The 26,903-nt window shown below is 38.4% G+C and overlaps 4 protein-coding genes across 5 annotated transcripts; 3 read left to right on the forward strand and 1 right to left on the reverse strand.

Annotated features, from left to right (window-relative positions):
- Positions 1–475: 475 nt before the first annotated feature.
- LOC145464243 (histone acetyltransferase KAT8-like) lies at positions 476–8,445 on the forward strand. Its single transcript, XM_081448076.1, has 10 exons — positions 476–1,403; positions 1,492–1,563; positions 2,468–2,637; positions 2,988–3,041; positions 3,777–3,941; positions 4,949–5,038; positions 5,469–5,609; positions 6,249–6,342; positions 6,668–6,818; positions 7,206–8,445. Exons 1-10 carry the CDS (start codon positions 1,106–1,108, stop codon positions 7,420–7,422), a joined length of 1,452 nt encoding a protein of 483 aa, XP_081304202.1. The 5' UTR covers positions 476–1,105; the 3' UTR covers positions 7,423–8,445.
- Positions 8,446–8,516: 71 nt separating this feature from the next.
- On the forward strand, positions 8,517–18,032 carry LOC145464249 (tetraspanin-9-like). Of its 2 annotated transcripts, none has more exons than XM_081448084.1 (9): positions 8,517–10,845; positions 14,087–14,167; positions 14,548–14,596; positions 14,984–15,036; positions 15,294–15,368; positions 15,931–15,999; positions 16,386–16,484; positions 17,422–17,505; positions 17,687–18,032. In XM_081448084.1, the coding sequence occupies exons 1-9, from the start codon at positions 10,795–10,797 to the stop codon at positions 18,023–18,025; spliced, it is 900 nt and encodes a 299-aa protein (XP_081304210.1). In that variant the 5' UTR covers positions 8,517–10,794; the 3' UTR covers positions 18,026–18,032. The 2 variants fall into 2 exon arrangements, with proteins under 2 accessions (XP_081304210.1, XP_081304209.1); XM_081448083.1 differs by lacking the exon at positions 8,517–10,845 and adding an exon at positions 10,879–11,679.
- A 1,009-nt stretch (positions 18,033–19,041) lies between these two features.
- LOC145464256 (eukaryotic translation elongation factor 1 epsilon-1-like) lies at positions 19,042–23,139 on the reverse strand. Its single transcript, XM_081448092.1, has 4 exons — positions 22,934–23,139; positions 21,959–22,159; positions 20,588–20,743; positions 19,042–19,918 (listed from the first exon to the last, which is right to left on the reverse strand). The coding sequence occupies exons 1-4, from the start codon at positions 23,054–23,056 to the stop codon at positions 19,847–19,849; spliced, it is 552 nt and encodes a 183-aa protein (XP_081304218.1). The 5' UTR covers positions 23,057–23,139; the 3' UTR covers positions 19,042–19,846.
- Positions 23,140–23,148: 9 nt separating this feature from the next.
- LOC145464252 (ankyrin repeat domain-containing protein 61-like) lies at positions 23,149–26,826 on the forward strand. The gene is made up of 3 exons (XM_081448086.1): positions 23,149–23,235; positions 24,984–25,093; positions 25,591–26,826. The coding sequence occupies exons 2-3, from the start codon at positions 25,060–25,062 to the stop codon at positions 26,385–26,387; spliced, it is 831 nt and encodes a 276-aa protein (XP_081304212.1). The 5' UTR covers positions 23,149–23,235; positions 24,984–25,059; the 3' UTR covers positions 26,388–26,826.
- The last annotated feature ends 77 nt before the right edge of the window (positions 26,827–26,903 follow it).

Consider the following 26,903-nt stretch of genomic DNA (forward strand, 5'->3'; position numbering starts at 1 on the left):
CCTCGATAAACTAAAGCGAACAAGCAGCATTTAGTAATTACGATTACTTATAAAAAGGTTGAAGTTTTTTATAATAGCAAACAACACAGTGGCCGAAGGCCAGCTGAAGAAACGACCGATATTCATCTCTGAAAAATAGGGCAAAGTGGTTCTTTCTCACTGTCGTTACGTTACTGCAACTGATTTCAGTTTTGCCTTTTTTTTAATTTCATTTAGCCGTGCGCCGATTTATTTGAGAAATTTTTGAGAGTAAGTCATTCCATTTGAGTGTTGTTCGTTTGTCGACGTTTTGGTTTTATTGACTTTACAGCTTATATTTGTGTACTTATACTATCTGTTCGGTTCGAATAATTACAGAAACTCATAACGTTTATACCTAAAAACAAGCATGCACTACGCATCAAAAAGTCGGATTTGAAATTCGCTACGTTGAATGACAAAAAAAGATTGCGGTCGGCTTTGGCAAATATTCTTACCTTCCTTATACACTGTACTGCGAGGGTGGTCTTACTTTATTCTGCCGAATCTATTCCCCAGGAGTAAACTGGATTCCATCCGCGCTTTGTGACTTCAAAGATTGTGTCTCTTTTCGTAATGAGTGCTATAAACGTTTGGGTTTGTTTAGAGGCGGCGAGGGGAGGTCTTTGCTTCCTGTTTCTGTTGCTAGTTGTAGCTAGAGAGCTTGGGAGCGAGACAAAACAAAAATGGAGGTTTAGCAGGGAAATGCAGGGGAACCAACAGTGATGTTAGAGAAACCTCGTTCTCCGTTGCATGTAACGAACTTTGATTTTAAGAATTACCTGTAGCACAAGTTAATCAGGTTTATGGATGGCCAGCGCACAGGTTTTGACGGTGCTTAAAGTTGTTGGCAGCGAACGGTAGCAAATAGATCATCCGTTGATTGGCCTTGATAGCTCGTTAATACTGAATCGATGGTGAAAACAGATTTTGTCCGTTCCTATCTCATCCTCCCTCTTAATTTATCGTCGTCAACTCAAACACGAACAGAGTACACAATTCGTGGTTTACTCCTTGCAAACAATAATTCAAAATTGCGGTTAAATGGGATAGCGCAATTAGGGTTTTTAAATCCGTTACTTGAGTCATGCAAAGGTTCTTTCCACTCGGCGTTGCGTTACGACCCAAAATGACGGCTGCAATTTTGTTCTCGCCAAGCATGACGGGATCAACTTCGCGCCACATGGACTCCGACAACAACATGCCCGGTGTCAACGGAGAAATCAAGAAAGAAGGCCTTGAAACTGCCGAAGAAAAGCGCGATCTTGGTTCAAAACCTAAAAAATTGGACGACAAAAGCTCAAAGACTCGAAGGACATCGGAACTTGCGGTATTAGATGCAGAAAGACAGTGTTTGGTGCAGCGACCGACCGATCAACAATGGCGTACGGGAAATTTTGATGAGCCATAATGTTTTGGTTTTCTCCGTGACTATCGTTGATTCTTCATTGATGTTTTCGCTTTTCTTAATAGATGCTGCTGAGATTATACACATTAGACCGGTGGAAGAAGGAAAAAAGGAATATTATGTTCATTATCACGGATGTAAGTTGTTTTCTTTCACTTTCCAGCCTTGCTAATTTCGAAGTTGAAGATTTTGATCGCATTTTCGCTCAAATCGTGCATGAAAATTCGCTGAACCAATGCTAACATAGTTCAAAAGTTAATTTTTAGTGAAGTAATGAAGTTGTCGGTCTGATATGGCTGTGTTGATGAACACGATGGAAAGGGGACAAATTGGATTGTGCACAAAATGATATGCTACGAAATGACGTCATGAAATGGGACATACCATTGTTCATGCGCAGCATGTGTGGTTCATTTCGTGTGTAATGATGTCATGCATTTCAAAGAATTCTCTACCCAGGGATACTTGGGTATACAAATGGCAATTTTAAAATTTGTGTGGGGCTGTAAAGACTAATGTTCTTCGGACGTATTTGTTTTATTAGTTTCAGGGCTTTTAAAGGGAGATTTTGTGGTTGAAGTTTTATTTTGTTTAATTAAGAATTTCTTAGAACCAGCTTGATTTTGAGTTAATTTATTCATTTTTCTAATATTTGTTATCTTAACCCACAACGAGGTCAAATAAAAATCAAGCTCATTGTTAGGGACATTATCTTAATGTTCCACTCAATTTTCAGAACGGAAATTCCAGAGGGGTGGGGGTAGGGGTGGGGGTGGGGGTGGGGGTGGGGGTGGGGACGGGGACTGCAAACCAAAAACTGTCTGTGTGGTGTACAAACATGTTCTGAAACAACAAATATTTTTCAGAGATGCTATTGCAGTCAGTAAGGAGAACTGCTATTTTGAGCATGGAACAAACCTTGTCTAAAGTTTGTTTTGCTATCTTCTGGCCCTTTGATTGTGGTGGAAATGTGTCTCTAGTTAAATGACAAAGCTACTTCCGTAATAAAAGTCATAAAGGAGATTCCCTCTTTGATTTTAGTTAACAGGCGTTTGGATGAATGGGTGCCGATGGAAAGGGTTGATCTTCAACAGAAAGATGTTAGTATGCATGTTCCTGTTGTAGAGGAGAAAGTTGATGTTGATGGCCCAGAAAGGAAACTGACAAGGAATCAAAAACGTAAACACGATGAGATTAATCATGTTCAAAAGGTAACTTAATTGAATAAGCAGTAAGGTGAACTCTGATTGTCCTAAAATATGTCAGTATAACATAATTTATTGAAACTCAGTGTAACTGTGAAACTCATAAGATAGTGAACACCAGAAATATTCATGATTGCTATTGTGTAGCAAGGGAAAACCCAATAAAATGTGAGAAAACTAAACTTCAAACAGTAGCAGTAATTTGGTTTGTGGTTTTTACTGGCACAGTAAGCTTTGAATCATGTTGATGGATTGACCTAAAAGACTCTTAGACTAGCTAGTAATATTGTGATTGATGACGACTGACGACTTGATGTGCAATGGTTTCACATTGATTTACTTTTGATTTTTTGCAGACCTATGCTGAAATGGATCCAACAACAGCAGCATTAGAAAAAGAACATGAAGCGGTAACTTAAAATCTTAATATGCTCCTGAAGTAAATAGGGATTGTTACAACATGAGAAACAGTTATTAATTAATGTATCAAGTATTTAGTAAATTTAGAAGGATGATGTTTTCGAATATTCTGTGGTCACACTGGTGTCAGTATGTTGTTCATTAGCCAGCAATGTCTCACAAGAAGATCATCTAGATTTCTAAAATAAAATCAGCTTGTGGAGCTAGAAAATTTACAGTCAGTAGTTTTGTAAAGGACAGTGTGGAGTCAAAGTCATAGGCTCATCTCCTGTTGAGAGAAGTAAGAAGCGATTACATTTTTTGTTTCATTAAAACTTAATGTACATAAAACATTTTCTTTCCTTAATATGAAAATTATGTTTGAAACAGTAAACATGGGAGGCACGGTGGCCTCGTGGTTAGTGCGCTCATCTTCAGATAGAGTGTTCTGGGTTTGAACCCTGGCAGGGATATTGTGTTGTGTTCTTGGGAAAGACACTTTACTCTCACAGTGCCTCTCTCCACCCAGGTGTATAAATGGGTACCGGCGAACTTAATGCTGAGGGTAACCTCACAATGGACTAGCATCCCATCCAGGGGGGAGTAGAAATACATCCTTGTCACTTCATGCTGCAGAAACCAGGATAAGCTCCAGCTGGTGGGCCACTTGGCTCATATGCAGACTTAACCTTTTTTTTTACCTTTATAATGCTATATTTGTTTGTTTTATTTCTTGTCAATTTTAGATTACCAAGATAAAGTTTGTGGATAAAATTCAGTTTGGTAAATATGAGATAGATGCGTGGTACTTTTCACCTTTTCCTGAGGAGTATGGCAAACAGTGCAAACTGTGGATATGTGAATACTGCATCAAGTATATGAAGTTTGAGAAAACTTACAAAGAACACTTGGTAAGGTTTTGAAAATACCCCTGCTATTAGACCCTGAAAGGAGGGGAGGTATTCTCATATGCATGGGTATCAGCTACATGGGTATGTGCTGCTGACAGTGAAGGGTATGGTTTTCAGGCAGTTTAGTGTGGGATAGGGTATCGAAATCAGACAGTTTTAGGATAGAATCCGGTATAATTTTCCAGGAAACAGATAGTGTAAAAATAATTTAGTCTAGAGCAGGTTCTTTACCCGGGGTTCTAAAATAGAAATTGAAACTTGGAAGTGACTTTGTAGGATATTGGTTTAGTTAGCGTATGTTGAAATATGACAGTGATAAAGTTTCTGCATGGAAGATAGCTAGTGCCTAGTCTAGAATAAGGTCGCTGAATCAAGTTGATCATGGTCTTGTATAGTAAGGGTTTTAGAGTCTCAGTGGTACAGCCCCACCCAAAGATTTACAGAGTACCGGTACCCCCAGGTATTTGACTAAATACAACTTAAAATTAGACGTTTATTTAGATAACTGGTTAAATGTGTGGGACTTGTGGCTGTCTTGTAATGACACCACTGCATGAACATCATGTGCAATGTACAATCTTCTCTCCATTGGATTTCTTGACTATGTCTTTTTCTGCACCATGTTTGTTTTGGACTGCCCAGTTTTGTTCTTTAAAATTTAATCCAGCAATGGTAATTTTGTATTTCAGTCGATCTGTTAGGGTGATTAGAGACTCCCCTACAGGTTTGGCCCCTGATTATGGCAAGGCTAGAACTTTCTCTGACCTGTTTCCTCATTCAGCTGCTGGTACAGTGTCGTTTTGTCTCCCCTTCCATAGCTATGGATGGTTTTACAGGGTGGGGTCATTGGCCCCATTCAGAACCCTCTTTTTTTCTCAGTGTTGGGACTGGCAAAATATCTTCATACATGACATTAGGCATAAAGTTTACTAATTATTTTGGATATTTATTTTTGCCTTCCACAACTCTGGGTCCTCATGTTAATTAGATCCAAACTCCTTTTGCAGGGAAAGTGCACAATGCGGCAGCCCCCTGGAAAGGAAATCTATCGCAAAGGGACAATATCTGTTTATGAAGTGGATGGAAAGGAACACAAGGTACCTCAGAAAACAATGAATATTTATTGGCCATTTTCACAGTAGAGACAGATGATTGTCAAGATGGATAACTCATCAGGTGAATTATCCGTCTTGATGTGAATTTAAGACAAATAAAGTCTTTGAAGTTCTCTTGTCTCTGATTCACATTGGGCAGGGAGACCATGGATTTGTGCTTAGAAACAGAACTGAGCAGAACACTACATTGGAATAATTTTTTTCTGGCTACAGCCCTGGTCTTGGACAGATTATCTGTCTCTAGTGTGGAAACAGCCATTGCATTGATCTGCCATTAATTCTATTATCAGCACAGATTTTCATGGATTCATCACTATGGTTTATTCTATGTGTGCATCCTTGTCCTTTAACGTTTTTTCAGTCCATTCTTATTGCCTTACACTTTATAAATTTTCCAAATCATCTGTTTCAGTTATATTGCCAGAACATTTGTCTGCTGGCAAAGTTATTCCTGGACCACAAGACTTTGTACTTTGACGTGGAACCATTCCTGTTTTACTTGCTAACGGAAGTGGATAGGGAAGGGGCTCACCTTGTCGGATATTTCTCAAAGGTAAAGCACCCCTCCCCTGCATCACACCTTGTTAGAAAGTACCCCTCTGGTCATTCTGGAGCAGGCCTATCAGTCAAGCAAAAGAAGATCTTTGTTTTCGACATTAGACCCTTTTCATAAAAGGACACCAATTTGAAATTCTTTGGTATTTAAATTAGCGTCACTGTCCTCGTTTGAGAGTAAAAATTCTTTTGAAATATCATTTTAGAAATGAGGATTTTTACCATTAGTAGGCTTATTGTAATACTTATGGAATAATTTTTAATTGGGAGCCATTTTTGAAAAGGATCTATTCAACCAGATTGTGCTAGAAATTGCTGTTAGAGTGTTGCATTCTTGTTAGAGTTTCTTTTTTTGCAAAGCTGTTGGGTGACATTTTGAAACTCAAAATCAAACCAGGATTAAAACTGACCTTGCTAACTACCAAGAGACACTCTGGAGTTTAGTTGAAACCAGAGGAAGTGGCCCAATATTCCAGGCTATAATTCTTCCCAGATGTAGTTTTTCTTGGATTAGCAAGCAACACTGAGTTATGTGGTTTACTTTGGCCCAATTAACATAGCACTACTACGTACATTAACAGTGGTACAGTTGTAAGGGTCATGCTGGATTTTTGTTATCTTGGATTTTTTTTTTTAGGAGAAAGAGTCACCCGATGGAAACAATGTCGCATGTATTCTAACATTGCCACCATACCAGAGGAAAGGATTTGGAAAATTCTTGATAGCTTTCAGTAAGTGCACTTCATGCATACATGTACCTCTGAGATTTCTTGTTTTGGGAAAGGCAACGAAACGGAACTGAAAGAAACGGAACGAAACGAAACGGAACGGAACAAAACGAAACGGAACGAGGAAGACCGAGGGCCGATATTCTCCTAGTAAGGTCCGTAGCTATCGTGGTCATTAATAACAGATTTATTGCACGACTGGTAATGTCAAGAAAAAATGGACTGGAAAAACATCTCAAACTTCAAACGCGCAATTCTGATTGGGAGCCGACTAGGTCAAATGGTTGTCACTTTTTGTTCTGCAATGTTTCTTCGCTGTTTTTGCCAGGTTATGAGCTGTCGAAAATCGAGCAGACGGTTGGATCGCCAGAAAAACCTCTATCTGATCTCGGCAAGTTAAGTTACAGAAGCTACTGGTCCTGGATTCTGTTAGATATACTACGTAACTTCAGAGGAACTCTTTCAATTAAAGATCTCAGGTGAGGGTGGAGATTGGTTCTACTTTGTGGAACGATTGAAGTGACACATGCAACAGATTGGACAGAGAATAGAGCATTTCCAAGTTACCTTGTGCCCCTCTTTCACAACGAGTCTTCGTGTAAAACATTTCATACGAAAATGAGTTTGATTTGCATGAAAATGAACCTGTAGGCGGAACACATTTTCATATGAATGTTTTCGCACGCAGACTCTTTTTGACTCAGAGGCAAAAGGCAACTCAGAAGTGGCCTATCAAACAACCTCTTATAAGTAGTAACTTTTCCTTGCACGACGCACTCGCCAGACATGGTGCACTTGTAAACATTGTCAAATTTTGCACTGCCTTTAAGATAATGATGATTTTTTTTCCCGTCTTTTTTTACCAGCAACATGACGAGCATAACACAAGAGGACATCATCAACACGCTGCAGTCTTTAAACATGGTCAAATACTGGAAGGGCCAACACGTCATATGCGTCACACCGAAACTTGTCGAGGAGCATGTCAAGAGTGCGCACTACCGCAAGCCAGTACTGTCAGTGGACACGTCTCTTCTAAGATGGGCGCCGCCGGGAAAGAAAATAAAAAAAGTGAAGCACTGATGCTTGTACCAACAAGATATGGCTAGGATTGCAACGGTGTTCGTGTAGCAGATGGTTTCGATCAGCAAGCGAATTGCAGTTAAAACTCAACTGAGGACATTTAACTTCATAGATGCGGAGACGAGAATTGCTGAGTCGTTTAGGTGTGGGTGATGATTATGGAATCGCGTTTTACTTGGTTGGTTTGAAGTTTTAGGTACTCAATTGCAGTTTGATTTGCACCAGATCTGGCTCGCTGCCGAGTCTTCAGCCAGACTAGTTTGAAACGACAGTATGGGGCCTTGCTCACGTCGATTTTGTACCAAATTGCATATAAACGGGTGGAAAGGCAAAAAGGATTGTATTTCATTCTTTTCAAGTAGTGGCAAAAACGACTATTGTTGAAGATACAACTTCACATAGGGTTCAATTATTGCAGCGTTGGAAAAAAAAAACCTTACACGTCCAGCAAAAATCAAAGTAATAACTAACCAGTCACAGCGCCCCTAAAAACCGCAGGGAACCAATCAGAGTTCGCAGTAAACCTTGCACTCGGTGCCAAGCGCGGGAAACTGTTGAAATCCTGTTTACAGTTAGCTTTAGTTTTGCACATGATTGGCTGAAAAGAAAAACATGTTCGTTCTGATAGGATAAGCCAGGTTACACGAGCATTGAGTTGTGAACCAGTAGCAAAGCTTGGCAAGCGGAATAAAAAGCCAAAGCAAGAGATTACATTCGATCGTAAACCAAAAAACTCTGCTGTAGTGCACAAAAAAATTAGCGTCCGTTGGTAACGTTTCACATCACTCGAACTGCCGATCATTTTACAACTTAGTTATTTAGGAGTCGAATACGTACGAAGGGCAATTCAGAGAGAGATTGTTAACACCGCCATACAGAGGTTAGTTTTAAGATTCATGCAGATTTTCTTGTTTTATTTTACTTCAGTGTGTTAAGAGAACAGGTGATCTGGAGAGGCTATCTCAAGTAACACGCACACTATTTTCATACGTGTTTAAACTACTAATAAAATCTCACACTTAACTGTTACGCTGTGTTTGGGTGACTCGCACTTGAAAATGTTGCTAGTTGTGTCATGCAACAGCAAAAATTCCAGGACGGGAGCAAAGAGTTTAGAAAGTCAACAACAGACAATCCAAAAACGAAATTTTCTGAAACGGGAACGGTTATTCGACTGTCCGCAAAGAATTTCGCAATTTTGAGTATATCTCGCCGGGCTGACCTTTTTTTTTTGAAAAACATCTTTGTAATCCGGTACAGCACACAAGAAAATACACTTTCAAAGGCCACCAGAAATTTACAAAAATTTGGTCCAATGGAAAGCGTCACATCGCCCACAACTGGCATTGAGGACCGTTTGAATTTTGATGGAGGTGTGGGTGATTTGGTACAGCAACAAATGTTATTTTTGTAGTTCTTTCATGCTCTAGGAATTTTTTTTCTCGGGAGGTGTGTGTGCATGATATGTTTTCTTCGTGAACATGCTTTTACGGCGTGAATTTTTTTGATACAAGTATGCTTGTAGAATATTATTTTTCATAATCACTCCCTCCCCACCCCTTCAAAAGTCAAACGGTCCACCCCTTAGTCCCCAGAACCCGTGTCCTGAGTGAACAGATGTTACGTTTCAAACACTCGATCCATTCCCCCAAAAGAGGTACACCGCCGAGAGAGGCATCAGCAATACAAATTTAAAAGTTAATTCAGGACATTCACTGAAAGTTGCTAAGTGGAAAAAAATTGATGAAATAAGAAGGTTTGCTATAGTTTGTTCAAGTAAAAGTCAAGTGCTTCTAAGAAATATGGTGTACATTCTACAAAAAAAAAACAAAAACAAAAAAAACAAAAATGAAGAATGAGTTAGGCAGATCAACTTCTGGGTGTGTGACGGCTAACGCATAGCGCTCATGTAGAGCTGCTTAGAGCTATACAAATATTTCTAGCTCTCCAAGCCTTATTTGCTTCCATATGCGATGTCATCTGTTCTTTGCTCTAAAATGTATATTTTTTTTTAAACCCCACTACTCGTGTGATCGTTGACTGCTTCAAAAGTGTCCACTCTCCTGCATGTCTTAGCTAGAGAAGTGGCCGTCTAGTCTTGAGGGGAATTAAATAACGCTACGAAAAACCTGAAATGACGGATGAATGACTAGCCTGCCAATACAGCCGCCTCGCTTCGCCCACCGCCCAGGGTCGTTGCGCGAGAGAGAATTCGTCTCTCTCTAATGAATGGTGGGCAGGTTTTCGTTTTAGAAACTGTCAGAGGAAAGGTAGAAAAATAACAAGTAATAAAAAGGGACGTTTCGATATAATAATATGCTTGGATTCCACTACAGTCGAACCTGTTTATAAACGGTCCTGTATGAAGCGGACACCCTCTATTAAGCGGCTAGTTTTCAAAGTCCCGATTTTTCGCTTATACAAACGCTGTATCTGTTACTTGTATTAGGCGGCCACCTCTATTAAGCAGCTGCCGCGGTCACCTTGTAGCAGTCCTTTGTTTCTCTTTACTTGTTATTTTACTTGTATTAAGCGGACACCCTGAACGTAACAACTATGAAATGACGGAATGAGATATTTTGTTGTGAACTGAAAGTCGTAGAAATACAGTACTGCTTAACAAATAACACTTAATGAATGAATAATAACACTTTATTTTACGAGGGTAACATTGATTACTGATGACTCAGTAGTAAAGGACAGTTTAGTGCACTGTACTTTTACACCATGTTACGTATATTATGTTGTTAAGTTGCAAGTTGGCACTGAACTTTGTTTAAAAAATTAATCGCTTGAAAGAGTGCTGATTGTCCTATTGTTTCCTTGCAAGAAGTGTTTTTGTAGATACGCCATTAAAATTGACATTAGGCCATGCCCAGTGAGTATTTTTAGTGATCCTGTATTAAGCGGCCAGTTCCTTAAGTCCCAAGGGTGGCCGTTCATATACAGGTTCGACTGTGCTGATAGTTGATTTTGTGTGTGTTTCTATATTAAAGGCCAAGATGCAATATTTTCTGGTCCAATGGACTATTAAAAATAGGACTAAAATAACTAAGGCGAGCTGCCCGGCACTGTGAAATTTATGAAAGTTCACCAATAGCTTTTTTCCTTTTGAAAACTATTCTTTTCAAATAAGAATAAGAAGCTGCCGAGTTTATAATTATCAGCGAATGAGACATTATTTAACTGTACGAGTGACGTCAGACATTCCAGTTCAGTGGAGCAAATTGTTTTGACGTGGGAGTTTATTGAGAGAAAATCGCTTTTCAGGCTGGCGTATTTTGCCCGTTATTATCCTTGAAAGCAATCTGCTCTGCAAGTTTGTAAACGTCAAGACTGACTGCTAGGGCACATCTTAGAAATAACTACGACATGGGTCTTTGTGTGAAGTACACTCTATTCACACTTTCGTTTTTGATTTTGGTAAGTATAAAGTTTGCCAAAGTGTTTCAACTCGTTTAGTTGTAATCATGCCTTGTGACAGTGCAGAGTTGCTAAAAGAAAACTGCATCAGGCATTCTTTTAACATCAGGGATAGCTTCAATGTTGACACAAGATTATTTAAACTGTTTGGCAGATCAGAGTGATTTGGAGAACACATCAATTAATTGGGCAAAATGCAATTAAGGTTCGAACACAAACTTTCCAAGTCTGTTTATACTTTTCGATGGCGGCTATCAAATAACCATGAAATTAAAATTGCAGACGCTTTCTTTTCTTTAAACTGTAATGCGCATGTAATCAGTTGCACGTGAATTCAGGGCGTTCGGCTGATGGATATGGTACAAATAGTTGAAAACAATTTCTTTTAAGTTCTGTCGAATACATAAACGCTAGCGCATATGAACATGTTTGAAAAGCTTCAAGACTGAGTAACTTAATTGCATTTGCTTCAAGAAACAATGTCCACCCTTTGAAAGCTTTCATTCAGTCTCGAAAAACTGACCCCCTGACCTGGTTTGCATTACAAAACATTCGATCAAGCGTATAACTTTGGCAGCCCTAAAGCACGCAGTTTTGCGTATGTTTCCGGAATTGAATATAAATTTGTCGTTGTCATGATTACAAAAGGACTGGTTTCACGAGAATTGTCAACGTTATGAAGGGGCTAGACATTCTGCACCGTACAAAGCCTTTGTGTAGTTTAAATTTGAGTTGGTAGACGTCCTCAGTGACTACCAAACCATCATGGTTCATATGGATAAATGCTCGGTCTTTGTTCGATGGAGTATCTTCATGTTGAACTGTTTGGTCTGGGTAAGCGATACGATATGGATTCTTTTATATAGTGTCAGAGATTTGTACAAACCGAGGACCCAAAAAGGCGCGCGTAATGTCGGTTTTCGCGCAATTTTTTGCTCGCGGGTGTTCGTGTCTACTATGTCTGTTAGTGAAAGCACGCACGTGAAATGAACTGGAACAACGGGCAAATGAACGTGATAAAGTTCGATTAAACTTTAAGCGCCCTGTATCTTGACAGACAACTCAATACTGTACAAATCTGCAGTGGATGGTTTTGTTTTCGTACCAAAACCATGAGAAATTCTGTACTTGATCTTGCTGATAACAAAGGAAGCAATTAACATCGCGTGCTCCGCGTTGTCTTTAAAATTATATGATCCGGCGTTGCCAGTTATATCACGCACTTATTACAAATGCCAATATTTTCATACCCAGCATGTTTCGCACAAATAGTTTAATTTGAACGACTTAGCGGGATTGCTGTATTAAGAACCGCAGTTTGTTAAGAGATCGGCATGTGGACGTCATGTTTGAAAGTTTGTTCTCGCAATACCGAAGACCTAAGAGGACTCCAACAAAACTGTCGCTGTCATTTCACCTTCGCATTCAAAATTTGTGGACTCGGCATTTCAGCCATTGTCGGATTATACCGACTTTTGTATTAAAAAAAGGACTGAACCGATTTAAGTTCTTAATGAAACATTTTTGAGATGTTTTTAACCCATGATATGGCCGCATGACGCTTCCTTGTCACCTGCTTATTGCCGCTTTTATTCAGTTTCGCTGGGTCTTACGGACAAGCCTTCGGTTCATACTAAAACCGTTTCTTTATGTTTAATTTCGTATATTAGTCAACAGGGGTGGTGCCTTGATAATTTCATTGCGGTCATAAAACATCATTAGCTAGAAACGATGACCTTGACAGCTTCATTGTTATTGCAATGGAATCAAAGGTTTGCAATTTGTCTGGAACAACACTGTTGGTCTATCGTCACCTTACTTCAGTAAAAACGTATCTGACAGCTCAAAACAAGTGCTGAGAGAAGCAAGTCTTCCGAAAACCGTTATCGAATCTCCGCCATTTTCAGGCAATACGCGAAGGTAAAAAAAATCGATATAACTCAGGGTTATAATGATAAAGGAGCGTGGAACTCCATCTTGTATGTCAAACGTTTATTCACAGTGAACAGCTGTCTAAAGCTTAAATGGGCAAGTCCTGTCAAACTCGCAGACAACCAAACAATAGTTCTTTTTGATCGCGCACTGATTAAAATCTAAGGAACGATTCTTTTCGCGGGTGAATGGAAACTCCACTCAAAATATGCTGGGTACCCAGGGTTATGGCTATTTAGAAATTCGAGGTCAAAAACTTAAGGCTGAGATGGTCTGTAAGTCCTTAAATGGCCTCGCACCCAATTATTTCTCCTTGAAATTTATTCAGCGAAGTGATGTGATAACGTCTTATAATTTGCGCAATTCTGATAATAAACTTGCTATTCCCTTGCCACGTACTAACCATTACAAAAATAGCTTTGGCTATAGTGGTGCAGTCATCTGGAACAGTCTACCCTCAGCTGCTAGGCAAGCAGCATCTCTGACTAATTTCCGACGATTGTTAATTAATCCCGACACGACACTCATGTAAAACAGGCTTTAATTTAGTTTACTTTTCTCTAATAGTTAGCAATATTTTAAATTATAGAAGATTAATCTGTATACATAGTCTTTCGTAATAAATTGTAGCTTTTATATTAAATTGTTAATGCCTGATGTATTTACCGTGTTTTTAAATAAAGATGACGATGATGATAATGACCCCTCCCTCCCCCCCCCCCCGGGAAAATTTTGGCTCGTTTTTCTTGCCTCACGTGCTGGAAAAGGATGCATACTCAGACCATTAACATTCTGTTCGTTTCTTGTGCTGTTCTCTCAATAGCTTGGAGGTGCTGTCATGCTGTCGTGTTTTTTAAAAACACCACGAACGTCCCACGACAATACACTGGCCCTAATACACAACGATAAGGAATGGACCATTTGAATTTTGAGGGGAATGGGGAACTGGGTGATTTGGTATCAACATTAATTTGTTTTAATCCTTTCATGCACTAGGAATTTTTGTTTGGCAAAACGCATGTTTGCATGATGCTTCTTTCCTCATGTAACATGCTTTTCTTGGCTCAGTGAACGTGCATGAAAGTTTTTTCGGCAGTGGTCATGTGCATTTTTTTTTGGTTACCAGTATACTAGCAGGATATTTTGGCTTTCAGAATCACCCACCCCTCCCCCAAGAATCAAATGCTCCACTCCTAATAAGTTGGGTAACAGCACGCCCCTTCCTCCTGGGGTTGGACTCCTTTTGCTCACCTCTTGCCCCACATTTTGGAAAAGGGTATATACTCAGACTTTTGTTCTCTCTCATTAGCTTGGAGGTGCTGTCATGCTCGGTGTAGCCATATGGGTTACCACACAGGACACAGAGTACAAACATCTGGCTGGGAATCTGGTGAGTTTGCTACTTTTGTTCTGCCCAAAGGGAAATGTTGGGTGAAACAGTGCTTTACCAGAATACCATAATTAATTTTGTAGAGACAGTTTGGGTACACCTGTACACAGGGTACAGGAGGGAGGGCTAAGCAAATATGAATTAGAGTAGAGATACCCCCCCCCACCCCCACTGGCCCCAAAACCCCCACCCACCACCCCAGGCACCTCCGCTAGATTCATATGAGTACATATCTAGAAAAAATGTGGGTCTTTTTCACAAACTATCCAGCAGTATTCAGCTATATTTAATCTCTCTCTATAAACTTTTGCCAAGCCTTTGGGCTATGAAAGTTGATATGAATTGGGTTAAAATATATTTTGTTCTCCATTTCTCAACAGTATGTTACAATTGGTTACATTGTTCTGTCATCATTTGTATTTATCATTGGTGAGTACAACAGGTCAACTTTTGTCCCCCCATCCTCACCCCCTTAATGTTTCTTTTTGTGACGGGGGAGGGGGAGGGGGAGCATGGCTTTCCTTTCTCACTATTCTGTCCCTTCTTTTGTTCATTGTTGATCTCCCTCTCAGAAAATTAATTGTGTTATTTAACAGATACTAGGGGATTAGGATTTCTAATAAATGTTAGCAGTTTCAAAGTTGTCAACCCCCACCCCACCACAAATGACATCAAGACATGTACAATACCCCTTTCCTACCCACATACATGCTATGACCACATAAAAGTCTTAGTGCTAGCTAAGTAGAGTCATGAATTTGAACTGACTAATTTTGTTTCATTCCCGGTAACTCAACTTTTTTATCCTTTATGCAGGATTTATGGGGGCATGCGGAATCCTTTTGTTGAAAAAAACTCTTCTGAGAGTGGTAAGTATCAAATTAAATGGTACTCATACTTCCTAATGGTCCTAAAAAAAAACTTGATCAGTTTTACTTGAGAGATGACAATAAAACAGGATGAATTTCAGGCAACTGTGTGTCAGGTTAACTTGCGTTCACTGATGCTCAAAACTTTCCAAACAACAAGAGGAGGGGTATCCTCCTTTAACTCTGTCAAGACACATCCGCATTATATCGTATTAAGTCAATTCCGTAACAGCATGTTTTTAATGTTTTTCTATCAGTACTTTGGCCTGATGTTACTGTTACTTCTGATGGAACTTGGAGTAGCTATCTATCTCTATATTGAGAAAGATAAGGTGAGTAATGAGTTTAAAAACATTTTCCTCAGCACTACATAAAATTGGATGTAGGACTAAATTTAATGTGCAAAAGGCAAAGGTAAAGTCTGGATACGAGCTAGGTAGCCGATCAGGCCGGAGTTTATCCTGGTTTCTGTAGCATGAAGTGACTAGGAGTATTTCTACTCCCCCCCCCCCCCCCGGATGGGATGCTAGTCCATTGCAGGGTTACCCTACCTCCCCCCCCCCCAGCATTAAATTTGCCAGTACCCATTTATACACCTGGGTGGAGAGAGGCACAACACAACCTCCCCAGCTAGGGCTCAAGCCCAGACTGCTTGATCTAGAGTTGAGTGCACTAACCTTGAGGCTACCATGCCTCCCACAAAAAAATCTAATGCATAGATTGATCATATTCCTCACAATCATGGCCCTCACAGCTGGTCAATTTGCTGGGTGCTCAGCCCATATACAATTTATTTTCTGTTCAAATCTCATCAGAAATAGCTGCCCTAGGATAGAAATTATTATAACTAATATTTCTTGACATTTAATTATTTCATCTACTTCATTAAAATAGATCTCAGATCATATCACTGCAAACTGGAACCAAACATCCGATGAAGCTAGAATCATTATTCAAAAAGAGGTACTATTTTTTACCTTTTTATAGTTCAAAATTTAAGTATTCTGCCCAATGTTACTATATTTCATAGTCAGCACAATACCATAAACCTTATATGAGACCAGTGGTTACATGTATTTGCCGACACTTTACTCTGACAGTGCACTTCTGCAGGGAGACATTGAAAATTCATAATCCTAGCTTAACCCCAGCCTCCAATGAGAGAAGGCCCAAAATCATGAACCTGATAACACAGTCAGTAATTAACTTCGTAGCCTCCCAAGGCAGAAGCTCAGAAAGACAGTTTCCATTCAAAGTCTGTCACTCGATGACAGTCCCTACATTGTCCGATTGTAGGAGAGTATTAACCTACTAATAACTATTATTAATAATTAATATTTTCTTTATAGTTTGAATGCTGCGGTCTTAAGCCACTAAACCTAGAACACAAGTCAAGTTCTGACAAATCCTGTTTTGTTGATAACGATACCACAAAGGAAAGATTAAAGGTAAATTGTACAAATGCACAATGTAATTTAGCAAATGCACAATGTAATTTACTTTGTTGGTCAAGCACTGCAATGGTAATTTACGTACAACTTTCTAGTTCGTGCATTTTTCAATCATTTGATTTTTTCAAAAAAAATTTTAGTTTAACATTGAAATCTTAAAAAAATGCTGAATCTGACCTAAAAATGATGTAAAAGTATAAAAACTAAATTTTTGGCAACGTTCTGTTGCCTTCGTCAGAGTAAAATGACTAGATGGATAATTAAAAAGAGTTTTAAGACATGTTTTGATGCCTAAGGGGCATAGTAAAATGCAAATAGGCCTTTGGGAGAGGCTGGCACTCATTTACAGAATTGTTATTTAGCATGGAATGCCAAAATTCTACGAATAAGCATTTTTGTTGATTGCTAATTATTTACAAAGTCGACTGTAGATTGTGTTAGTTTGTACACATTGGCGAAAGCAAAAGTTCTTGGAATTCTCTGGGGGGGGGGGGGGAGAGGGGGGCAGAGCACAAGCCTTGCACAAGAGGAAACAATGAATCGGCAAATAAACTGCACACGGAAATGACTGGACATGATATCCATCCCTACTATGTAGAAATACTAGAGTGTGGCATTAGCAATCCACAAAAAATATCCCATTTTACTCTGACGAAGGCAAACAGAACGTTGCTGAAAATTTAGTTTTTATACTTTTACATTTTTACAAATCTAACATTTGTTAAGGTTTTAATCATAAACACTGCCTGCCCAAATAGGATGTGTAAGTTTAACATATTATTAGTCATTTAGATCATGACTTAATCAACTTTAATTTAACATTTTAGCACATTATATATGATGTTGATATTAGTCTGACAGTCAAGAAAGGTATTATTTTGACAAAATTATTCAATCAAACATCAATAATATTTTAAAATGGACTTTTTGTCAGGATTGTTACACACACCTCATGGACTGGATAAAGGCTAATCATATTATTCTGGCCACATGTTCTGCTATTGTGGCTGCTTTGCAGGTAACCAGAATATTACTGGGAAAAAGTGTGTTGTATGTAAAAGTAGTTTACAGTATTGACTTAAGCAAAAGACTTATATGTTAAGTAAAAGTTTTAATTTATGCTTTTTGATTTTGCACAGTGAAGGGTTACAACAGTAAAGCTGTTGATTAATCATTAATCATACTTTAAATATTTTCAGCTGCTGATACTTGGTGGAACCTGCCGACTTATTTCAGAAATTGAGTCTGGCGACAGATTTGTTAAACGTACTAGAGTAGTGCCGTTCAATGTCCACCAAAATGCTCAGCATCTACCACAAGTGCAGCAGGCAAACCCCGGTTCAAACCCTCACCCAAACCCTCAAAAAGCTGCTACTGTTACTGCTGCTGCTGCGGCATTAACTGCTGCTTCTTCATCTAAAGCGCAGCGCAACAATGCTAATGATGATTCTGAGGATGGGAGCAGAAAAAGCACTGCGAGAAAGAACTGGGCCAAAGTCAACCCAAAATACAATGCAGTTTTTAGCTTACTAGACTAACAGTTTTAAACATAAATTATAAATTTATTAGGAAAACATTGATAGATATTTATTACGTTTATGCTAGTCTTAGTATATACTGCATGCAAGGACACATTTTTCCTGGTTTTGCAGCATCAAGGAGCAAAACTCAGAAACCAATGACATTGATATATCCTTGATTTCCAGTCCATACTCTGCACTCTCAAGAGCTTGTTTACAGTTTTTGTTTTGTTTCATTTTGCAACTATTTACATGAAGTAAATTCAAAGTTTCATGTCAAGCGCCATTATGGATGCGAAGCCTAATGCTTCATTCTTTCTCATATCACTTGATCAAAGAACTTTGCCACTGTAAAAATTAATGAAGCTATGAGAAAAAAGAATTTGAAAGGCCTCAAAGATAAGGTATGTTGTTCGTAACAAATAACATCGATTCACATTCCATCGAGTGAGACACAAACATTAGGGTGCTGAGACTGTGCAGTATGGACTGGAAATCATCTTTAAAGACTAAATAATTACGCATTGCCAAGTATTCGCAGGACTATAATTGTTTTGAGTTGAGTAAAAACTGGGTTAACATGTACAGAAGCAATAATCAGTTGTCACTGGTGAGACTGGTGTTCAATTATGTTGTGCTTTATAACAGCGTTTCTGGTTTGAAGTTTAAAAAACCAGAGTGCATTTGAAATTTATTTTCCTTTGTGTAATAAACAAAAAAATTCAAACCCAAGAGATGTTAACACCAGGAAATAATTACGCAGTCAAGTAAGCTGGTATAAAGAAATAGTCAGAGTTTATAACTCAAAGCTCCGTTAGAACCCTGAAGGCTCGTATTTAGTTTATTAAGTTTAAGAGGTATTTTATTATGCTGTGAGCATAAGAGTGAGATATTATTTTCATGTAAATATTTACCACAGTCTAGAAAGGGTGTTCCACAAAGGAATTAAAACAAGCAACAAATAGGAGTATTTTTTTAAAGGTGGTGTACATGATGTAAAATACAGATGTACAAAAGTTCATTGTAAGCTCAACATTGCCATTTGGCAAGTGGAAAATCTTTATATAATTCATTTTAATATGCAGTATAATTTGATTGAGTGGGTCCTTCATCAAAATGATATTGAAGTTGAATATGCAAGTACAGACATGGTAAGAATAATATTGTAGCATGATTAACACACGTCATTTGTCTTAAATTAAATGTAGCTAGTGTGGCATTCTGAACTGGTAATTTAATAAACTGACATCGGTTGACAAATGAACATTTTGTGAATTTTGTGAAGTATAAATTCACACATCTTCCCTTCTTCCCCTAACATACTCAAACACTCAGGAAATGGTTATAAATCACTATTATTTAAGAAATAGAAAACATTGACCGTGTTTCTCTTGAGTCATAGAAACACAAGTGGAAGTTTGGAGAACAAGAAATGCTGGGGGAACACAACCCGACAGGCGAGTGTTTCCACAGCTCCCTCCACCCCTCTCTTCACCCACTTTTCCTAATTAAAGACATTCATGTAAAGACAGCAAAACTACCTCAATCACGAGCTAATACTGATAACTCACGGACACGAGGAAAATGCATGCACTGTAGGTTCTTAGAAGAGCCTGTAATGCTCCCTTGTCTTGCTCTGTTATTTTGCCCTACATATGTAGTGTAACTCATATTCAGTTTGAAAGATAGTAATTTTCTATTCAGTCTGTGTGTTACAGGTATGCTGCAGGCCATGAGCTAATGAGTACACATGTATATTACTATAAACAGTTCAATTACAAATTCACATAATTTATTATTTAAAACATCTCAGCTTAATACCACAGACATCATGCAACATCAGCTGTAGAGCAGGTTACGTAAAAATGGCACTTCAGGCAAATATTGTCGTACTCCTGGGTAACACTGAACCTGCGTTTATCAGTGACAAAAAAAGAACACAAATTACTGCCCAAGAAATGGCACATACCAGTAAATATTCAGTACGTGTATATCCATTGAATGTTATATTAAAAAATATCACACACTGTAAAATCTCCAAACCGTGCCCAGGACTTATCTGTATGTCTTTTTAAGATCTTAATGTGAAAATCACCAAACTATGGAATATGGGCTTGAATTTTTGTACAGTGACCACTCTTACTTTCTTTTTGCTGAACCTGCCCACATTCCTTTGTGTTGTTTTGCATTCATCTGACTGTAAGTGAAGTGCAGTGCTGGACACAAGATAAGAATTCACACTAAAAAGGGAAAGAAGTGGATAAATGTGTTAAAATATTCTTAACACATTATTTTATCCACTTCTTTCCCTTTCCCCACCTTTAGTTTGAACTTCTCTTACAATCACAAAAACTCACAAAAACACAAAGGAACTCACAACTCACAAAAACACAAAGGAATGTTGGTGGGTCAGCAAAAGAAAGAGTGAGAAGTCTCTGTACAAAAGTTTCAAGCCTATTGGACACAGTTTGGTGATTTCTGTAGTGGGATGAAGGGCTGAATAGAGAATAGAGAGCCCCTCCCTAATAGTTCAGTGGAATCCAGATTTTATTATTATATTCTGGTAATTGAAAAATTTACCTGATTAAACCATCTGGAAAGGTTAACAAGTTGTTCCCTCTCCTGAACACTCAGCTCCATCATCACAGGGTGGAGAGCATAGTACAACATGATGTCAGCCAGTGTCAGCTGACATCCCACCAGATATACTGTCCCACACATGAATTTATTCAAATCCTGAGGAGAAATTAAATTCAGATTAGCTTTGTTTAGCTTACAGGTAGCCTGAAGTTTATCACCTATGAAAAAAGGGTTGAAAAAAAGTGTCTTCATGCTTGCTGAAGGAAGGGTGAATTCTGTTACAGCATGAAGGTAGCCATGGTTACAATCCAACAAAAGTCTTGCAACAAATAGGCATTTTCACAATGATCCAATCAAAGGAACACTGACCAGCCTCAAGGCAGCTCCTCAGCTACAGTTAGTGTGGTATATACAAGGGACAACCTTGTCTCAAGAGTAGTAGGAAAGCAGCCTATCCTTTTGCATTTTGATCATCAAGGAAGGAGAAAAATATGCACGAGAAGAAATTACCATATGAAAACTGGAGGAACAGATGACAAAACAAGCATACACAGCTGAATTTCTCCCTTTCTCTTTTTCACTCTCCTCTTATTGATCTCAGGAGCAACTTAGATCATGGACTGGTTGTCCTCAACAGAAATGCATGCATACACTTGCCAATGAAGCATCAGGTATTTTTAAAAGCTGCTTAAACTTAACAGCTCGGTCTCAGAGAAGATATTGTTCAGTGCTGATATACCACCAATGAAATTAAATTCTCAAAACTAATGTTTTAAAGAAAGGAGTGACAATTAGAGAGAAGAATTGATATTTTAAGCTTAATGCAGAACATTTTCCGGTTGAGGCTGAATATTCTTATTTTTCTGCCGATTTTAGGCTGAAAATAGTCTTGTGGGTATTCCTAGTTTATAGCATAATGATATTTCTGTTTTCGAATGTATTTGGTGTCTGTATGTTGTTGAAGTAATTTTGGAGCCAGCCTGCAGGCATTTAAGTCTGATATGACACACATAACTTCTTACAGAAATGTTATTAGTATCAAACATACAGCTCGAACTGTTTTTGTTGTTTTTTGGCTAGTTTTGCCATTTAGAGAAAGAAAGAATTTTATACGGTTTAGCTAAAAACATATAATAATTATATGTTTTTATTGTATATTTTTATTTACAAATTTTCAACACAAAATATTAAATTCTTTTCAAATTAAATTTTATTCTTAAAATATTTTTGGAATTTCACAAATTTTAGCCTCGATATTCTTATAAAATGTATTCTAATAAAAAAGTGGGCATTTCTTCAGGAAATTGCTTGCAAAATAGCTGCATCCCAGAGAGAGCAAACAAGAGAATAAAAATTATCTCACTGACTAACTCTTAATTCGCCTTTCAAGAGTGGTCCATCATTTCTATAAGAGTCCAGTTGTGTCTGCCAGTACTCCAACCACTGATCAACTTGAGCCTGTTCCAGAGCTGAGCTACCAAGCAGTTTACATTGTGATAAGGTAGAGAGGTATGCTGCTATTGTCCTCACTCCAGTTACTGTTTGACCTGAACTCAGAGTCAATGATGGCCCCTAAAAATACAAGAAGCAGAGAAGGGAGAGGGGGGAAATTATAATAATGGCTTGAAAGGCAAAATGTAAAATTTTTCAGGTCACCGATGAAAGGGGTTTTTGTCCAACCTTTAAATCCCCCTTGATTTGCTTACTGATATTCCACATGTACATGAATAAGTATCTTATTCAACATATATATTTTAAAAACCTTAAAAATGATGGATCTGACCTAAAAATGCTCTAAAATGATGTAAAAATAAGCTAAATTTTGGCAACATTCTGTTTGCCTTGGTCTGAGTAAAATGACGAGACGAATAATTAAAAAGAGTTTTAAGAGACATTTTGATCCCTAAGGGGCACAATGAAAGGCAAAGAGTATAGGCTTGAGAGAGAGGCTGGCACTCATTTACGACATCGGTATTCAGCGTGGAATGCCAAGATTCCGTGAATAAGCATTTTTGTCGATTGCTAACGCCAATATACTGTTATTTACTTTATTTTTTTATGTTTCAATATTTTTCCACATAAACTGTTACCAGATCAACATGTGACATACGCTTGTTAAAGAGAGGTTTATAAATTGTAAACCAAGCTTATGCATTACATAATAAAGGCTATTTATTTATTTTCATTTTTTATTACAATTTAATGACTGCAAACGACTGACTGATTGTCGTTTTCTTTTAGCTCTTCATTTACTTAGACAACTATGTCTCAAAAATCATTTAGATGAAATTTTCTCACTACAAAAAAGGAATCTTTTCCCTTCTCGAGTAACCAACAGTTTCATACCTTATTTGACGAGAATTCTTTGCTTTCTTCTACGCATATTCTTTCCGTCGGTATCTTACAGAACGTTAACAAACTTTCTATTTCAGCACAACCATTCACCGACAGCCTTGCCACGGCCGCCATGTTTGAAAATTTGCCTTTTACCAGTTAACCGCTGGTCGATAGACATCTCAAGTGATTCGTACTCAGTGCCGCGCGTTTGAAGACACCAGAAACAAAGAAAATCAAAACAAAGCCGGTATGAAGGCGGCACATGGCGAAGAAATAGAACCGACTTTTTTGCCGGGCAGGACGAAAAAGAGGTAAGAAATTTACTGTTATGACGTAATGTACTCGACTGTAAAGGTAGCAGAAGATTTAAAAATACCCCATGGCTGTTTTGGGCCTTTTAAACGTCTGTGAGATAGACGAAAAACCGAAACTTATTTGACAATGAAGCCTGCTTTGGAAAAAAAAATATATAGATCTGCCTGCATTTGATGCTCACGAGCTTATCGAAAGAGATACTTTTAAAGTTAGGTACTTATATTGTTCTTGTACTTCAGTTTGCGTCGCTACCGGTGGCAGCGAAAGATGGTGAATATACAACAAAAACTTTTCTGACAACTTTTCTCATTTCGATGATTTTTTTATTTATTTATTTATTTATTTATTTTTTTTTTGCGTAGTTCGAAAGTTTCGATATGCGACAAACATGTATGGGTCCACACAGCCGACGCAGCCTCGGTTCCAGTTTCAAAACAGCAAAAAAAAATATATCGATTTCAAATCAAAAAAATAAAATAAACGTAGTTTTGTTGTCACAGTCGATGATTCCATGAATCACTTTTTAGCGTACCAGTTTTGCATTTTAAATGAGATATATTTACAGGTCATTGTCAGATACAATTGAACGAGACTTTACCGAAGCAAATATTTACAAAGGACAGAAAAATTCTGATCTAACGCTTTTTACGTATCATGTACCAAACCAACTTTTATTCCATCCTCACAATACATAAACGTGCATGGTGTTTTTAGTCCTTTCTTTGTACTAATATTTGTATTTGCAAAGTGAATTTGAATAAATTACTGAATTTAATCTCGCCGGAAATAAGAAATCGCGCGACCCGCCTCGTACCCAGATTCTTCCGGGATTTCCGGCCCAGTGGCATAAGATCAAGGGCGCAAAGAATCACGGCAACTTTCGGCGAGGATGTCCGACAAACTCACATCGCACCCTCCGGAATGTTCACACTGTCACCACGTACCAGAGTATTGACTGAATTAAGAATTGGAAACGTAACGTCCCTGCGGAAACTCGGCTAAGATAAGAGAATTTCCTGAGAAAACTGGAATTATCTTCATTCTGTTTCCTCCTGTATTGTCCAGGAGCTCAATTTACGAAGCTCTCCTCAGTTAACATGCACCCTAAAGCCTAGTTCACACTAGAGACATAACGACATAACGACATCGACATAACGACAGAAAAGAAAAGAAAAGATCAGTTTTATCTTTATGTTGTTATGTTCATACCGTTATGTTGCTAATATGTCATTATGTCTACATGTTCACACTACAAACATAACGTCCTTTTTACGTCAACATAACGTCCTTTTTATGTCGTTCGTGACGATGTCGTTATATCGCTAACGTGAACCAGGCGTAAGCATTCAGTTACTTCACAGCACCTTCTGTATTCGAACAATACTTACGAGACATCTTAATCTAAAAGGCCTTCGTGAATCTGTTCCCAGTAATTTAAGCTAAAGCATCCAAAAGAGCTTTACAGGTAAATGTCATTGAAACAAGAAAGAAGAAATAAAAACTTTTTTGTTGCATTCAAGCTCTATTCAGTGCAAAGAAAGGTCAAGAAAATTAGAAAAGCAAGGTGCACGAGCTGTTGACGTGTTCAATTACCTGATTAGTTTCGCGTCATTTTTACGAACTGGTTTCCACAGTTTTTCCCTCGGTTGTTTTGAATTGTGAGAAGCAGTGACAGATAGCCCCAGGAACATGAGAACATTTTCTCTTGCCCAGGTTTTAGTCTGTATCTTCATTAACTGCGCAGATTACAAGCAAGCAACAGAAAGTAACGGCGAAAGAAACACCAAGTGACGTACAGTGAGCCTTGCACTGATCTGAAGATGCCGCGGACTAGAAGACTGACTAAAGGACAGGGTAAGTGTTTTAGTACAATTTCTCTAGATCAGTTAACTATAATTAAACTAGAAATTATTTCTCCAGAGATGCTGAAAAACTGCCGGATAAGTGATCACCTTTTCTGTATGTATGATCTCAGTGCGTCTTTTGAAGTGATTTGACTCAGTTTCTTTTAGTCACACTCAGTTTTTTCCACTGTCCATGGAAACTTACATTAGTACTGTTCTCAGGGGAAAAACCCTAAAACAGGCGGAAACGGTATTCAATTACAAGAGAGATATAGGACGCAGAAAAAGGCTAACGGAAAGGTTAAAAATATTTTTCAATTTCGTCCCGAAATTGCGCCATCTTCGCGCGCGCGAAAATGCAAAAAAAAAAAAGGCTGAAGTCAAATGTGCGTGTTAGTGTCACGTGATCGTGAACTTCGCTCGCGCGGCTATTTATTGGCATTAGGAACTAAATATAATTGAAATTGTTGCAGTTATACTGATTGAAATTTTTATCCCCGTTTGCAGGATCTCAGAGTATTTTTAAAAGATTCAAGTACGACGTTGCACATTCCACTGATCAAGAATTATTGAACAGCCAGCTGAGGAACGCTTTGCGCTCAAGCGCACCACCAACACACATTCAGAACTTGTTGCTACGCGGTGCAGACGTCAACTGCGTTGATTCTTTGGATTACACCCCTCTTCTTCTGGCTCTGACTGCTTCGCCATCAGAAAACATGCTGGACACCGTACACCTCCTGTGCGAGTTTGGAGCGAATGTTAATTACAGCAACGGCGTGTTCTTTGGTGAAACACCGCTTCATTTCGCCGCAACGCTTAACGACTACGCGCTCATAGAGCTACTGTCTCGTTATAACGCAAATGTGCACGCGCGGAATCACGCGGGATACACGCCCTTGCACGTGGCGGCGCAAAGTGGTAACGAAGCTAGTGCAACCGCGCTTTTTCTCTGCGGGGCGGACTTAAACGTTCAAGAGACTTACTGTGGGTATACTCCTCTACACTTGGCCGTGATTGGCCAGTTTGAACACGTTGTCAGGGCAACGGTGTCACTTGGTGCGAGGATTAGCCAATCGGATAACTGCGGTTTAACTGCCATTGACAGGTGTAACTCAAGAGAAATCCGGGAATTTTTAGTAGGTGCTCTTCATCCGGAGATGTCGAGTCTCCAGTCCGTGTGTCTTTCGATTGTAAGAGAAAAAACAAGAAAATCTTCTGGAGTATGTGGCTTTGACGATCTACCTCTTCCCTTTACAATGAAAAGAAGATTGAAACTTCAGAATGGTTTAGCAGCATGTTGAAGGCTACCTATAGCAATTTTGTGATTAGAACTAAATTTATTTCCTTTGATCAGGAGGATGAAAAATTAACATTTTATCTCCTGGGTTACCTTCAAATACAGACTTAATTTTTTTTTTTTTACTGTTTTAAAGGTTCTTATAAACTTTAATCTATTCCCTTCTTATTAGTGTTTAACTACAGGCGAGAAAAGTATGCTGGCAGCTTGAAGCTACAGGTTGTATGCCGATCAAACGAAAATAATTTTATTTATCATTTTACAGAATTATTTATTACTTTCTGCTATTACTGTACAGTAATTTATTACGATGCATACGTGGAATCATTTATAAAGATACAAATCATATTTATTAACTTTTTGAATGTTCTAATAAATTGTAATTTCAGTGCTACAAGAATGGGATCAAATGAAAACTAAATAAATTTTGATCTATTTTGTTTCCAGTAAAAACTGAATTTCTAGATTTGTCAAGGTTTCCATGTAAAGCCAAAAATAGAGAGATCGTCCAACCCCTGGT

Source organism: Orbicella franksi, chromosome 12 (genome assembly GCF_964199315.1).
Source record: "Orbicella franksi chromosome 12, jaOrbFran1.1, whole genome shotgun sequence".
NCBI lineage: Eukaryota > Metazoa > Cnidaria > Anthozoa > Scleractinia > Merulinidae > Orbicella > Orbicella franksi.

What these genes read in the sequence shown, in the direction of transcription:
- LOC145464243 (XM_081448076.1), top strand. Translation starts at nt 1,106, where the DNA reads ATGCAAAGGTTCTTTCCACTCGGCGTTGCGTTACGACCCAAAATGACG. An exon ending in TGGATGGAAAGGAACACAAG is followed by an intron (nt 5,039 to 5,468) that starts GTACCTCAGAAA and finishes CATCTGTTTCAG; the next exon opens with TTATATTGCCAGAACATTTG. An exon ending in TTGTCGGATATTTCTCAAAG is followed by an intron (nt 5,610 to 6,248) that starts GTAAAGCACCCC and finishes TTTTTTTTTTAG; the next exon opens with GAGAAAGAGTCACCCGATGG.
- LOC145464249 (XM_081448083.1), top strand. Translation starts at nt 11,611, where the DNA reads ATGGTTCATATGGATAAATGCTCGGTCTTTGTTCGATGGAGTATCTTC. An exon ending in GAATCATTATTCAAAAAGAG is followed by an intron (nt 16,000 to 16,385) that starts GTACTATTTTTT and finishes TTTTCTTTATAG; the next exon opens with TTTGAATGCTGCGGTCTTAA. An exon ending in CTATTGTGGCTGCTTTGCAG is followed by an intron (nt 17,506 to 17,686) that starts GTAACCAGAATA and finishes AAATATTTTCAG; the next exon opens with CTGCTGATACTTGGTGGAAC.
- LOC145464256 (XM_081448092.1), bottom strand. Translation starts at nt 23,056, where the DNA reads ATGGCGGCCGTGGCAAGGCTGTCGGTGAATGGTTGTGCTGAAATAGAA. An exon ending in AAGAATTCTCGTCAAATAAG is followed by an intron (nt 22,160 to 22,933) that starts GTATGAAACTGT and finishes TTGTATTTTTAG; the next exon opens with GGGCCATCATTGACTCTGAG. An exon ending in TCTTGAAAGGCGAATTAAGA is followed by an intron (nt 20,744 to 21,958) that starts GTTAGTCAGTGA and finishes ATTTCTCCTCAG; the next exon opens with GATTTGAATAAATTCATGTG.
- LOC145464252 (XM_081448086.1), top strand. Translation starts at nt 25,060, where the DNA reads ATGCCGCGGACTAGAAGACTGACTAAAGGACAGG. An exon ending in AAGACTGACTAAAGGACAGG is followed by an intron (nt 25,094 to 25,590) that starts GTAAGTGTTTTA and finishes CCCCGTTTGCAG; the next exon opens with GATCTCAGAGTATTTTTAAA.